The following is a 15724-nucleotide window of genomic DNA, read 5'->3' as shown; positions in this document are numbered from 1 at the left end:
TAAGTTCGATGAATTATTCGTTAAAGAATACGAACGCCGTGTGAGGTCAATCAGAGGCACAAGAATGGCATGTTGACACTTTGGATCCCTTTTACTTACATATTTACATTGTTTGAAAATTTTAGTCCCTCCAGATCAATTCATTACATGTTTAAAGTCCATGACACGTGTTTTCATTATATTGGTCGTGATTTTACGAGGTGTTACATGATCGAAGATTAATCTTGGAATAGTAGCTTGATCCCTGAAGTTGGTCGAATAAGTCATCAATCCTCGGCAAAGGATACCGATTCTTGATGGTTAACTTATTTAGCTCCCGGTAGTCGATGCACATACAGAAACTACCATCCTTCTTCTTGACGAACAGCACTGGATCTCCCCAAGGTGAGAAGCTTGGCCTTATGAATCCCTTATCTAGTAACTCCTGAAGCTGCGTTGACAACTCTTGCATCTCTGAAGGCGCAAGTCGATAAGGTGCCTTGGCTACAGGTGCGGCGCCCGGAACCAGGTCAATGTGGAATTCGAGGAATACTTCAGGATATTCCCTTACCACAGGGATATCTTCGAGCTTCGGTCCTTCGGCCTCTTTATCAATGACGTGAGCTAAGAAGGCAACACATCCTTTATGCAAAAACTTATGTGCCTTTAAACAACTAATAATCCGGAGAGGCGTATCATACTTCTCCCCGTGTATCACAATCATCTCTTCACTCGCCATCGGGATGCGAATGATCTTCTCATGGCACACAATCTCTGCACGGTTACTCGACAACCAATCCATCCCAACCACGACGTCGAAGCTTCCCAATTCAACTGGCAGAAGATCTATCGCAAACTCGCACTCTCCAAGCTCTATAACACAACCTCTAATCACCCCGTTGGCTTCTACTAGCTTCCCATTAGCTAGTTCTATCGAGTACGGGACTTCTAACTTACTTGCTACTAAGCCAAGTATATTGTTAAACTCTAGAGATACGAAGCTATAATCGGCACCGGTATCAAATAGCACAGATGCAAAATGTTGATTAATAGGGAACATACTAGTAACCACGTTCGGATCCTAGCGAGCTTCCCTAGCTCCAATGTTGAACACTCTTCCACAAGCTTGGTTATTCTTTGGGAAATCCCGCTTAAAATGCCCCATTTCACCACAACCAAAGCAACCTTGACCGCAACCATTGTCATTTCTGTTTCCACCCTGATTGTTGTTTCCACCACGGTTTCCGTTACCAGCTTGATTTCCAAAACCACCACGATTACCATTGCCCCCGAAATTTCCATTTCCTCCTTGATTGCGATTCCCAGTCTGATTCCCATTACCACCGCGGTTTCCATTACCATTTCCACCAGATCCTCCATTCCTTCGTCCAGCACCATACCAGCACGCCTCCCTGGCATGCCCTACCTTGACGCAGTTCTCACATTTCCCATACCTAGATCGTCCTGTGTGATGATGCTAACAAATATCACACTTGGGCAGAGTGCCCATATACCCCTTCCCTTTGGGCTCGGTGTTTGCAGCACCGGTCCTGACCTTGGCTGGCGGGTTAGCACCTCTTCTCTTGTTTACACTGTTGTTGTTCACTTGAGTACCTTCTTGAAGTTAGTGAACTTTCTCTTGTGTTCCCCAGACGACTCCACATGAATCTCTTTCTTCCTTGCGTCAGAACTCGAGAACTTGCCCAACATGACTGCTTCTTCAGTAAGTGCTACGCTCAAGTCAATAGCCTTGGAAATCATTAGAGACTTAGAAGTAGTCATCATGCTCAGAATCTGAGGTGCCAAACCCCAGATGAAACGTTCTATCCTCTTCAACTCCGGCTCTACCAAGTAAGGGACAACACGAGACAAATCATGAAATCTCTGCACATACTCAGCTATCTTTGGACCTTCCATTTTCAAATTCCAGAATTCAGTTTCCAACTTCTGGATTTCGACCCGAGAACAATACTTCTTTCGCATCAGTTCTTTCAATTCATCCCATGACAATGCATACGCAGCAGCCTCACCCAAAGTTTGAACCTGAAGGTTCCACCATGACAGAGCCCCATCTAGAAACAGTCCAGAAATGTATGTGACCTGATGCTCTGGAGCACATTTACTCATCCGTAGAACAGAATCCGTCTTCTCAACCCATCTCACAAAAGCTACGGCACCCCCCAGTGTCGTCGAAGTTCAGAGGCTTGCAGTCCAAAAACTGCCTATAGGTAGAGCCTGTACACAGGTAACATCATTCACAGAAAGCATTAGCAAAGCACACTTGGAAATGTCCAAACGTATCGTAATGTGTCTTAGGTGACTTAAACATTACTGTTAGGTGGGTTATTCCCTGAGGTACCTCCGTTGTGTTTAGAGCGAAGGACCTCATGTTGTGCGATGGCCTGTGAGATGCGCTCTTGTAATCCTGCCTCGGTCGTGGGCAGTTGATTGTTCCTTCGAGGAGGCATTCTCCTTCTAATAAGAAGATTATATCGGTCAGGTCTTATCGTTAAATAATTAAGTAATTGTCTAGAGGTCGTATGTTCATATATAAATAATCATCATATCAAACAATCATGCAACGACACAATAATAGTATAAAGTTGTAACCCAACAATGTGTTTAGTGAGAACATGACGATTGAGCTTTCATTAATTACTGACTACAGTTACATTGTTTACAAAGTGTATCACATCAAAAGGGACACAGGGTCACACTACCCTTGTCCAATAAGTCTGTCAATATACAAAAATCACATAGTCAGAAAGTGGTCTTCAAAAGTCTTCACAATCTCGACTCAATAGTGGTGCTCTCACCAAAAGTAATGTAATCTGCATAAAACCAAAAACCAACTATGCTGATGGTGGAGGTGGAGGAGGAGGGAAGAAAAGTAAGTTGCGAACATGTGCAAGCTCCTCCTCGAGCTCGTATACACGGCGAAGTAAGTAACTGATCTGCTGCTCGACAGTAAGGAAACGAGCATCAAAACCTGGAAAAGGTGTAAGAGGAGCAGGTGGATGTGCAAAAGGAGACAGTGATGAATATGGGGGAACAAAAGTAGACTGACAAGGACAAGGTGGGGGACGTGGAGTCAGCTCAAGCTCCAAAACTCTACGACTCAAAACCTCAAACCGAAGCTAAAGTGATAAAAGTAACTCATCCCGTGTGTAGCCAACAAAATGAGAGGGATGATAGGGATCTAAAATCGGCAGAGAGTATGGTGGGAACCATTGGAGTGGCTCATCAAGCGGTGTAGAAGTGAAGGGAGCAAACGGTGCAGTCTGAGGAAATGCTGCTGAAGCAAAAGGATCGTAACTGGGGTGCTTGTCACACCCCGATATTTCCACGTATTACTGGTGGGGAGTATCGTGACGTAGTTGATATCATCATAGACAATTTATCACAGTTTAATACACAGCGGAAGTCGATGGATAAAAACATTACAAACCGAATGAAAGTAATATCAATTATTACAAAAACGGTTGTAAAGGATCCACAGGCGGATCAAAGTTAAAAAGGATCATTGTTCAACAGACTATAAACATCTAAGCTTGCAAGACTCTTTATTGATGCTAGGAGTAGCCAGCCTATTCCGTCTAGTACCTGCACTTAGCCTTTTTGGAAAATACGTCAGTTTACACTGGCAAATACAATTAACCGACTCATTTTGAAAATGTTAAAGAAAATTGATTTGAATGCACAAGGCACAAAATATCTTTTATAACTTCGGATAATTATTTAAAAATAAACTTGTTAAAGAATTACATGTTTATTATACGTTAAGTAGCCCGGGCTGAATACCGGGTTAAAGATTAATAGACACACCACATAACGTATCCCACGGCGAGTTATTCTCGAACAGGTGGGTACATTAATTTTACATACGCACCAGCAGGTGTATGCCTACACCCCGTGCTTAAGTCGTGGCCATTTCAATGAATGAGCCGAGGATATCCAGGACATGGTCATTAACCCCCCCAAAGGCTTAAAACAAACAAAACAGATCAAACATGTCATCTCAATAAATTAACCTTCATATGATTAAAAATTCAATGCCCGACCAAGCGGTATTTTGTATACCGTACCCCAAGCCCGTGTAAGGGAAAATAAGTTAAAAGTATTTACCTGAGCAAATTATTCAATTTATCCCAGCCGTATACAATTGGCAAATACAGATATCTTTTACTGGGCTCCTAAATCTGGAATGAAGGTTTTAATAACCTATTAGATTCCTAACGGGTCTTTAATTAAGTCTAAACTTAGACCGGTTAGTTTTAAAGGAAGATATACGGTTCAAAACGCAAGACTAAGCGAAGACCGAATTAGAATGTGGTTTAGACCCAACCAGTTTGGGGACTTGTATACTATGGGTAAACTAAACACATTCTGGATTTTGAGATAAAAAAGATAAGTTTGACCCGTTTCGGTTAATTTATGCAAACTAGTTACATAAACCGTTCCGAATGCGGAAAATGCATAACGGGTAAACAAACGAGTCATGAACAGGTTTCCTATGTTAATATGCCTTAAATATGTTGTGATATCAGTAGGATACCTTCCATTATGCCCAAAATGGATTTAAACTCAAATTATGCCCCGTAGGGGTATTTTGGTCATTTTAAAGGTTATAAAAGAGATTAAATATTAATCTGAGGTTCATGTCTAAAATGATCAGTAAAAATAATTATTTTTGCAGGTCATATCAGTAGGGTATTGCCTATATGTGAAATTTATCATTTATAACCAAACTATGCACCGTAGGGGTATTTTGGTAATTTCACATAAGCTTTGGAAATCTGAGTTCAAAACTTTTGCTTATAAAAATTTACTTAAAACATCAGTAGGTATTAAGTCTTATGTGATAAAAATAGTTTTAATCCATACTATGCGTTTAAAACGCGTAAAAGTCGGTTTTAAGCGATTTTCGGGTTATAATAGGAAATCTGAGTTTTTGATCAGTTTATAAAGGTCAAAATATTTTATTTATCATATAAAATCAGTAGCAGGGTATCCAAATATTATGCAAAACTCATTTTATTAGCAAAAATGGTATAACCGACAATTACCGAATTAAAGCAAGAACCCTATGTTATGCTCAGTTTAAAAATAAATAAAAATCTTCAAAAATCCCAAAATATTGTATTACATCAGTAGGTAAAAAGTTTGGTGTCAACACTTGGGTTTAGTTAGGCTTTATGCTAATAATGCCGTTTAATTAATAAAAAGCTTTCTAATTACGATATTGAGAATAACTCCTAATTTAGACCTCAATCTGATGTCAAATTTTTAAGACATGTTTATAAATCAGTAATAAAGGTTTTTGTCCTTTCACATTTTCAAAAATCTCGTTTTAAGGTCAAAAGGGCATAATGGTCAACATTTAAGCATATAACGAAAACATGCAAATGAATCGGATAGATTAGGAACCAAGTTGTATAATCTCAGAGGGTTATACTAACCTATAACCTGGTCCTAATGGAACCCTAAGGCATTTTCTTAAACAATCTAAATCGGGTCAGAACTGAAAGTCAAAGCAAAAGTCTACTTTTGCGACTTTCGGTTCTGAACCAAACCTATACTCAAGATTGTCGGGTTGAACATGCTTAGACATGTTCTTACATTAATTACCAAGTTATATAAGTGTTAAAACAGGTTTCATAGCTTTTACATCGCTAATTATGAATTTATTTGCAAAATAGCTTCCTGTTGACTTTTTATAATTAAGTTTGAGCCGACAATTGACCTAGTTAGAATGGAAATCAGAAGGTGCCCTTTTAAGGGTTTATTACCCACATAATTACCAACTCATAGCCACTTTCAATTCAAAAGATGACTAGACCATTAGTGATTAATCACTAAGTCAAAGCTTAATTACGACGGCTTTGACTTTAGGTCATTAAGCTAATAAAACACGAATTAGAGAGGTTAAGGAAGCTTACTAAAGTACTTAGCACGATTTAGAAGCTAATGGAATCTTGCTTGAGGTCCAGAGAGCTCCAGAAATTCAGCTAGAATGATTTTCAAGTGAATGCAAAAATGTTGCAAACAAGTGTTCTTATATAGGAACTTTAATTGCATGAGATCATTCCACCAAGGCCTACCATTGATCCCAGATGAATCCAAGTGTCCCCTATGCATGAAAATCTGTTGGCCAAGCTCCTGAATTCGAAAACCATGCATGTAAGGCGGTGAAACCTGCAATAACAGGCATCTGCCATGTTTTTTGACGCTGGCGACTTTTAGACGGCCCGCGTTGTGACACCCCAGGAAAACCAGTGAACGATTTAACTTACCTAGCTTCCTCAGTGAGTGCATACCAAATTTCGGGACGAAATTTCTAATTAGTTGGGGATAATGTGACAACTCGAATTCTAGACCTACTTTATGAACTGTATGTGAACATGTTATGATTTTACGAGATTTAATTTATATGAATGTTACGTGTTACGTGTCTAAGATGTTATGTTTTGTGAACCGAACATTATAATGAAGCTCACAACCATGGCCCAAGTGAGGGGCTTCGGCCCACCCTACTCTACGTATATGTACCTACACACATCTTAGGGTTTTAGTTTTTTTTTACAACCTTGGCAACCACAAAGAACACACACCAAATTCTCTCTCGTTACTTCTGTGCGACGTGCCATCAAGATCAAGATCCTCAAACCCTTGATATCATCAAGCCTTTCATTCTGCATATCTCGGTTAGTTGCACTGTTGTTGGAATCATGCATGAATCCTTAGTAAATCACCACGTGTCCGTATGTATATGTTTATTTGGTTGAATTCGTGTGACTATTTGACATCATAAACTGTTAGTGGGTAATGGTTTTGGACTTATAATTGAATTGAATGTTGATCATGATGATAATTGACTTAGTCTTGTTAACTGGCTATGATTTGAATCGGCTAGATTGGATATGATAGGAAATCATTATAATCTCATGTATGATAGGTCGTGCTTTTGCATATTATTTATGTTTGAATTGATCTTGACAGTATGATATTAGATGTCGGCTAGTATATTAGGGTATTGTTTAATATGAATAGAGTGCATGTTTCATAATTCAAGGCCTGTAACTTGTGTGATTGGAGGGATGGGGCGGTCACCTAAATCCTATTGGTGGTGGGCTTGGCCCAACCGAATTATTGAGGGTGGCGGCTATCATCTTGCACATGACTGCAAGCTTTACTCATGTTAGTAAAATATTGTGAGTAAATTAATATTGAGTGGGTGTGTGCCATTGGATAAATTTGCGGTTGGAACAAAAATCACCCAATCAAAATAGGTAGCATTTTCTCTAAAAGTTGGTTCATGTGGTGGCCGACAACTATGGATAAATGAGTCTTGTGTGTGATGATTTGATTTGTGGGTTGGGTGGTCAAACGAAAGCAATTGGCTGTGGGGTTCGGCCAAATGGTGCTAGGGAACCAACTCATAAAATTTGCGGCTGGGTCAAGTGTAGGTCCAATCAACACACTACACAATTTATATTAGCAAAAGTCAATTGACTACATGTGATTATTTAATATTGTCGGCCATATTAATATGATAATTTACATGTATTCCCGTACAGCGTGATGATGATGCAATCTAACAACCAAGCCATGTGCCGTTGACTGTTAGTATGAGTGATATAGGGGTCCAATGAGGGACCTTGTTATGCTTGTTTGGTTCAATGATCTTTTGATGCAATAATAAAGTGTCGACCATAATTGAATTTAGTGTTAATACATAATCACGGATACACTTTGAATAAAATGTAACTGTTGTGAACCGAAAGATACCTGTCCCTCGAACCATAGTAGTTTGGACCGAACCATAGCTTTGACCGAAGGATAGATATGGTCGAAAGATGACACATAGTTCGAAACATAGTTTTGGTCCGAAAGATAATTGTGTTAACCCTAGACCGAAAGATAAGGGTGGACCGAAAGATGCATGGTTATGAATGTACTTTGAATGATGATATGTATGCTTGATTATTTGACATGCCATGCTTGGTGATGAGCGTTAATAATTGTATTCGTGCACACAAACTGATGATTTAATGTGAACCAATACGTGTTGTGCCGATATGCGAACTGACTGTTATGTGAACGTTAAATTGCATGCGTATCATTGCGAACATGAACTGATTTGTTATACGTGCATACAATAGGACGTGATTAATTACTTGTGAGTGCATAACTTAGCATACCGAGCAAACCAAGGTGAGTTCACACTCTTACCAAGGCATGGGATTCCCGGGGTGTTGGGAATGGGATTGAAAGGTTGATTAGATACTCTATTGACACTATGACTAGACTACCACATCACTATCCTCGGTTGTGAAGGATACCTATAGTTACGAGTAGTCTAGTGGTTATACAACGTGGAACACCACCACCAGTAACGTGGAACACCACCACCAGTAACGTGGAACACCACCACCAGTAACGTGGAACACCACCACCAGTAACGTGGAACACCACCACCAGTAACGTGGAACACCACCACCAGTAACGTGGAACACCACCACCAGTAACGTGGAACACCACCACCAGTAACGTGGAACACCACCACCAATAGAACATACAAACGGCCCAGTAGAGCCACCTGTTACAAACGAATTTACTATTACGCATTTACTTTCTGTGAACTCGCTCAACTAGTTTGTTGATCATTCTGTTACATGCCTTGCAGATCGTTAGGTACTTGGAGCTTGCACACGGAGGAGCTGGTCGTTGTGGGGCTTGGATCTCGATCATTTTATTGAACACTTTTGATATTTGATATTTATTTGCTATGGGTTTTACTATAATACGCTTCCGCTAAACAATGACAACTTACTTATGTTTTGGAAACACCTTTCATATGGAATTGGTTTGGTTTATATTGCATTTACTTTTACTTTATACAATGTTCTGTATGATTGGTGGCTTGATCCTGGTCAGTCACGCTCCTAAGCGGTGATACTCCGCGTGTGGATTTCGGGGGTGTGACAGATTGGTATCAGAGCCATTGGTTATAGAGAACTTGGTTTTGATATGGGAAAACGTTTTTATTAAAACCAGACTATAACCGGAACAGTGCTCTCAACGATCCACAACGACGCTCCGCTCCACGTGCAAGACTCAACATCCTAGGTAATAAGGTTTATGTTTATTGCCTACCTGTTAGAATTGCATAGAACTTTGCTCGTAGTATGCTTACGTTACTTTGCTCACTACTTGTTATTGCTTAAGAACACCTATGTGCTTACACTTTTCTGTCATCGTATTACTCGCGAACCTTTCATACCTATGCTACCTTTACTGTTCGATCATGTCTGGACGTGTTGACATGACTCAAGCCCAGTTGACGGCTCTCATTAACGAACAAGTCGCTGCGGCGCTTGCAGCCGCACCAGCAGGAGGTATAACCTGCTATTCCAAACCTATCCTAGGACGTTAGATCCTACTCTCGTGACCCAACTCTCGCGCTTAATCTTGACCCATCTTTCTCGCGCAACGGGTCAGAACGCACATCAACCTCTCTGCACATTCCAGAACATCATGGACTGTCGTCCAAGCACATTCAGTGGCACATTCAAGAACTTCATGTGTGAACGCCCTGAGGCTCGCAGGGTCAAGTACGCCACTGGTACTTTGGTAGGAATCACGCTAACCAGGTGGAACGCGCAAGTACAGGTACTAGGGTTGGCAGCTGCTAACGCCACCCCCTGGAACGAATTCAAAGAACACCTTAAAAGGGAATACTACACGCGTGATGACATCCACAAGTTGGAAGTGGAGCCTTACCATTTGAAAAATGACGGGGTCAGAAATTGAAGCTCATACGAAACGATAGAACGAACTGGCCATCTTGTGTCCAACCATGGTGGACCCTCCAAGCAAGCGTATCAAATTGTACCTCAAGGGTCTAGCCTCAGAGATTCAGAGCCATGCTACATCGGCTAACCTCGACAATATCCGAGACATTCAGCGTCTTGCTTATCGCCTGACGGATCAGGCAGTGGAACAGAACAGGCTGCTTAGTTGTATCAGCGCTATTACTACCGCTATCACTTCTGCTACTCCCGCTACTCCTAGTGACAACAAGCAGAAGACGGATGGGTATTCCAGCAAGGGTTCAGCTACCATTCGGTTTCAAGCACAGCAGCAACGCAAGAATAGTGATCACCAGATTGTACGCGAAAGAAAAGAAGTTGGAAGACCATACAGATTGTACGCGACTTTCCTCAGGTGTTCCTAAAGATTTACTTGGTCTACCGCCTCATCGTCAGGCCGAATTTCAAATCGAGCTCGCTCCAGGAGCAGCACCTATAGCTCGCGCACCGTATCGATTAGCCCCAACCGAACTGGAAGAACTGTCGTAGCAGCTGCAAGAGCTCTTGGAAAAGGGCTTTATTCGTCCAAGCTCTTCGCCTTGGGGAGCTCCTGTGTTATTTGTGAAGAGGAAAGACGGTACGTTCAGGATGTGCATCGACTACCGTGAACTCAACAAAGTGACGGTGAAGAACCGTTATCCTCTTCCACGCATTGACGACTTATTCGACCAGTTGCAAGGGTCGAGTTACTATTCCAAGATTGATTTAAGGACAGGGTATCATCAGCTGAGAGTCCGGGATGAGGACGTCTCCAAAACAGCATTCAGATCGCGCAGCCGCTTACTATGCTGACACAGAAAGGTGTCACCTACCGTTGGGGAGATTCCCAAGAGACCGCTTTTCAGTACCTAAAGGATAGGCTTTGCAGTGCACCTATTCTCTCACTGCCAGGAGGCACGAATGATTTCGTGGTTTATTGTGACGCATCGATACAGGGGCTTGGTTGCGTATTGATGCAGCGGGATAAAGTTATTGCATACGCCTCTCGGCAACTCAAGGTTCATGAACGGAACTACACGACGCACGATTTAGAGCTGGGAGCTGTTGTTTCGCGCTTAAGATATGGCGACACTACCTGTACGGTACCAGGTGCACGATTTACACCGATCACAGGAGTCTCGAGCATATTCTTAAGCAAAAGGATTTGAGTATGCGTCAACGAAGATGGGTTGAACTTCTGAACGACTACGAATGCGCCATCAAGTATCATCCAGGCAAGGCCAATGTTGTGGCTGACGCCCTCAATCGGAAAGACACTCTACCTAAGCGCGTGCGAGCGCTACAGCTTACTATTCAGTCCAGTCTTCCTACACAGATACGAGCTGCTCAGTTAGAAGCACTCAAACCCGAAAACGTCAAGGCTGAAGCCTTACGTGGTTTAAGGCAACAAATGGAACAAAAGGAAGACGGCGCCTACTATGTAACGGGGTGTAATTGGGTTCCACTTTATGGCGGTCTACGCGAACTTGTAATGGATGAAGCACACAAGTCTCGCTATTCGGTACATCCAGGGTCGGATAAAGTGTACCACGATATCAGAACAACATATTGGTGGCCTAGCATGAAGGCCCACATCGCTACTTACGTCGGCAAGTGTTTGACCTGTGCAAGGGTCAAAGTGGAATATCAGAAACCAGCGGGTCTACTTCAACAACCCAGGATACCACAGTGGAAATGGGAAGAAATTTCCATGGATTTCGTTACAGGCTTACCTAGATCCCAGCGTGGGAACGATACGATATGGGTGATCGTGGATCGACTCACAAAGTCTGCTCACTTCTTGGCTATCAAGGAAACGGATAAGTTTTCTACCTTAGCAGACATTTACTTGAAAGAAGTTGTTTCGAGGCACGGAGTGCCAATCTCTATTATTTCGGATCGGGATGCACGATTCACGTCAGAACTATGGCAAGCGATGCACAAAGCGTTTGGCTCTCGTTTAGATATGAGCACGGCATATCACCCTCAGACGGATGGGCAGTCTGAGCGCACGATTCAAACCTTAGAAGACATGCTTCGAGCGTGTGTTATCGATTTCGGCAACGGCTGGGAAAAGCACCTCCCTTTAGTGGAGTTTTCGTACAATAACAGTTACCACACCAGCATTCAAGCCGCTCCATTCGAGGCATTGTACTGACGTAAATGCCGGTCACCTCTCTGTTGGGCGGAGGTGGGGGATAGTCAGATTACGGGTCCAGATATTGTAGTGGACGCCACAGAAAAGATTTCACAGATACGACAACGTATGGCGGCAGCACGCGACCGTCAGAAAGCCTACGCGAATAAGCGCAAGAGACCATTGGAATTTCAGGTCGAAGACCGGGTTTTATTAAAAGTCTCACCCTGGAAGGGTGTGGTTCGTTTTGGTAAACGAGGCAAACTCAATCCACGGTATGTTGGACCGTTCGAAATCACTGAAAGAATAGGCCCAGTAGCCTACAGACTGAATCTATCAGCTGAACTCGGTGCAGTTCACAATGTGTTTCACGTGTCGAATCTGAAGAAGTGCCTGTCAGATGAGACCCTCATAATTCCTTTTAAGGAACTCACTATCGACGAGCGGTTGCAGTTCGTCGAGGAGCCAGTTGAAATCACGGACCGGGATGTTAAGGTCCTCAAAAGCAAGAGAATCCTTCTTGTTCGAGTTCGTTGGAACTCCCGACGTGGCCCAGAGTACACCTGGGAACGCGAAGACCAGATGACAGAAAAGTACCCCAGTTATTCGAAACCAATGCAATCACTACTGAGGCTGAAGCTACTACTACTGAATTTCGGGACGAAATTCCAAATCAACGGGGGGATGATGTGACACCCCAGGAAAACCAGTGAACGATTTAACTTACCTAGCTTCCTCAGTGAGTGCATACCAAATTTCGGGACGAAATTTCTAATTAGTTGGGGATAATGTGACAACTCGAATTCTAGACCTACTTTATGAACTGTATGTGAACATGTTATGATTTTACGAGATTTAATTTATATGAATGTTACGTGTTACGTGTCTAAGATGTTATGTTTTGTGAACCGAACATTATAATGAAGCTCACAACCATGGCCCAAGTGAGGGGCTTCGGCCCACCCTACTCTACGTATATGTACCTACACACATCTTAGGGTTTTAGTTTTTTTTTACAACCTTGGCAACCACAAAGAACACACACCAAATTCTCTCTCGTTACTTCTGTGCGACGTGCCATCAAGATCAAGATCCTCAAACCCTTGATATCATCAAGCCTTTCATTCTGCATATCTCGGTTAGTTGCACTGTTGTTGGAATCATGCATGAATCCTTAGTAAATCACCACGTGTCCGTATGTATATGTTTATTTGGTTGAATTCGTGTGACTATTTGACATCATAAACTGTTAGTGGGTAATGGTTTTGGACTTATAATTGAATTGAATGTTGATCATGATGATAATTGACTTAGTCTTGTTAACTGGCTATGATTTGAATCGGCTAGATTGGATATGATAGGAAATCATTATAATCTCATGTATGATAGGTCGTGCTTTTGCATATTATTTATGTTTGAATTGATCTTGACAGTATGATATTAGATGTCGGCTAGTATATTAGGGTATTGTTTAATATGAATAGAGTGCATGTTTCATAATTCAAGGCCTGTAACTTGTGTGATTGGAGGGATGGGGCGGTCACCTAAATCCTATTGGTGGTGGGCTTGGCCCAACCGAATTATTGAGGGTGGCGGCTATCATCTTGCACATGACTGCAAGCTTTACTCATGTTAGTAAAATATTGTGAGTAAATTAATATTGAGTGGGTGTGTGCCATTGGATAAATTTGCGGTTGGAACAAAAATCACCCAATCAAAATAGGTAGCATTTTCTCTAAAAGTTGGTTCATGTGGTGGCCGACAACTATGGATAAATGAGTCTTGTGTGTGATGATTTGATTTGTGGGTTGGGTGGTCAAACGAAAGCAATTGGCTGTGGGGTTCGGCCAAATGGTGCTAGGGAACCAACTCATAAAATTTGCGGCTGGGTCAAGTGTAGGTCCAATCAACACACTACACAATTTATATTAGCAAAAGTCAATTGACTACATGTGATTATTTAATATTGTCGGCCATATTAATATGATAATTTACATGTATTCCCGTACAGCGTGATGATGATGCAATCTAACAACCAAGCCATGTGCCGTTGACTGTTAGTATGAGTGATATAGGGGTCCAATGAGGGACCTTGTTATGCTTGTTTGGTTCAATGATCTTTTGATGCAATAATAAAGTGTCGACCATAATTGAATTTAGTGTTAATACATAATCACGGATACACTTTGAATAAAATGTAACTGTTGTGAACCGAAAGATACCTGTCCCTCGAACCATAGTAGTTTGGACCGAACCATAGCTTTGACCGAAGGATAGATATGGTCGAAAGATGACACATAGTTCGAAACATAGTTTTGGTCCGAAAGATAATTGTGTTAACCCTAGACCGAAAGATAAGGGTGGACCGAAAGATGCATGGTTATGAATGTACTTTGAATGATGATATGTATGCTTGATTATTTGACATGCCATGCTTGGTGATGAGCGTTAATAATTGTATTCGTGCACACAAACTGATGATTTAATGTGAACCAATACGTGTTGTGCCGATATGCGAACTGACTGTTATGTGAACGTTAAATTGCATGCGTATCATTGCGAACATGAACTGATTTGTTATACGTGCATACAATAGGACGTGATTAATTACTTGTGAGTGCATAACTTAGCATACCGAGCAAACCAAGGTGAGTTCACACTCTTACCAAGGCATGGGATTCCCGGGGTGTTGGGAATGGGATTGAAAGGTTGATTAGATACTCTATTGACACTATGACTAGACTACCACATCACTATCCTCGGTTGTGAAGGATACCTATAGTTACGAGTAGTCTAGTGGTTATACAACGTGGAACACCACCACCAGTAACGTGGAACACCACCACCAGTAACGTGGAACACCACCACCAGTAACGTGGAACACCACCACCAGTAACGTGGAACACCACCACCAGTAACGTGGAACACCACCACCAGTAACGTGGAACACCACCACCAGTAACGTGGAACACCACCACCAGTAACGTGGAACACCACCACCAATAGAACATACAAACGGCCCAGTAGAGCCACCTGTTACAAACGAATTTACTATTACGCATTTACTTTCTGTGAACTCGCTCAACTAGTTTGTTGATCATTCTGTTACATGCCTTGCAGATCGTTAGGTACTTGGAGCTTGCACACGGAGGAGCTGGTCGTTGTGGGGCTTGGATCTCGATCATTTTATTGAACACTTTTGATATTTGATATTTATTTGCTATGGGTTTTACTATAATACGCTTCCGCTAAACAATGACAACTTACTTATGTTTTGGAAACACCTTTCATATGGAATTGGTTTGGTTTATATTGCATTTACTTTTACTTTATACAATGTTCTGTATGATTGGTGGCTTGATCCTGGTCAGTCACGCTCCTAAGCGGTGATACTCCGCGTGTGGATTTCGGGGGTGTGACACGCGTAAGCTCCAAGAGGAGTCTTACATGGCCTGTATGAATGTCAGATCCGGTCAACAAAGTTTCAGCTTTGCACATTTGGTCCCTGGTCCTTCCAAACTTGATTTTAACTTGTTTTTATTGCATTTTTAACCCCCAAACTTGACTTTTAAGGACTCTAAGTCATAAACAAACTTCGTTAAGTCCCCGGTTAGTTATACGATCACCGAAAAGTCCTGAATTTCAACGTTGACGCTTTTAACCCCTTACTTACGAATGTTATCGTATTTTCTTCATACGATGTCGAAACCTTGTGAAATCTTTATCACTCATTCTTGGGAGCATATATAATTGTTAC

At 41.8% G+C, this 15724-nt stretch overlaps 1 protein-coding gene across 1 annotated transcript in view; it reads right to left on the bottom strand.

The window, feature by feature from the left end:
• Positions 1 to 1060: 1060 nt before the first annotated feature.
• Positions 1061 to 15724, bottom strand: part of LOC110913985 (keratin, type II cytoskeletal 1-like) — a 30057-nt gene continuing 15393 nt past the window's right edge. Inside the window, exons 2-4 of the mRNA XM_022158795.1 lie at positions 2339 to 2454; positions 1594 to 1823; positions 1061 to 1456 (exon numbers count right to left, since the gene is read on the bottom strand). Coding sequence (XP_022014487.1) covers positions 1061 to 1456; positions 1594 to 1823; positions 2339 to 2454 — 742 coding nt within the window. The remainder of the gene's footprint in view (positions 1457 to 1593; positions 1824 to 2338; positions 2455 to 15724) is intronic.

This window comes from Helianthus annuus, chromosome 15 (genome assembly GCF_002127325.2).
Source record: "Helianthus annuus cultivar XRQ/B chromosome 15, HanXRQr2.0-SUNRISE, whole genome shotgun sequence".
In the NCBI taxonomy this organism is placed as follows: Eukaryota; Viridiplantae; Streptophyta; class Magnoliopsida; order Asterales; family Asteraceae; genus Helianthus; species Helianthus annuus.
Note: the sequence above shows the minus strand (reverse complement) of the source record. Positions and strands in the feature narration are given on the sequence as shown.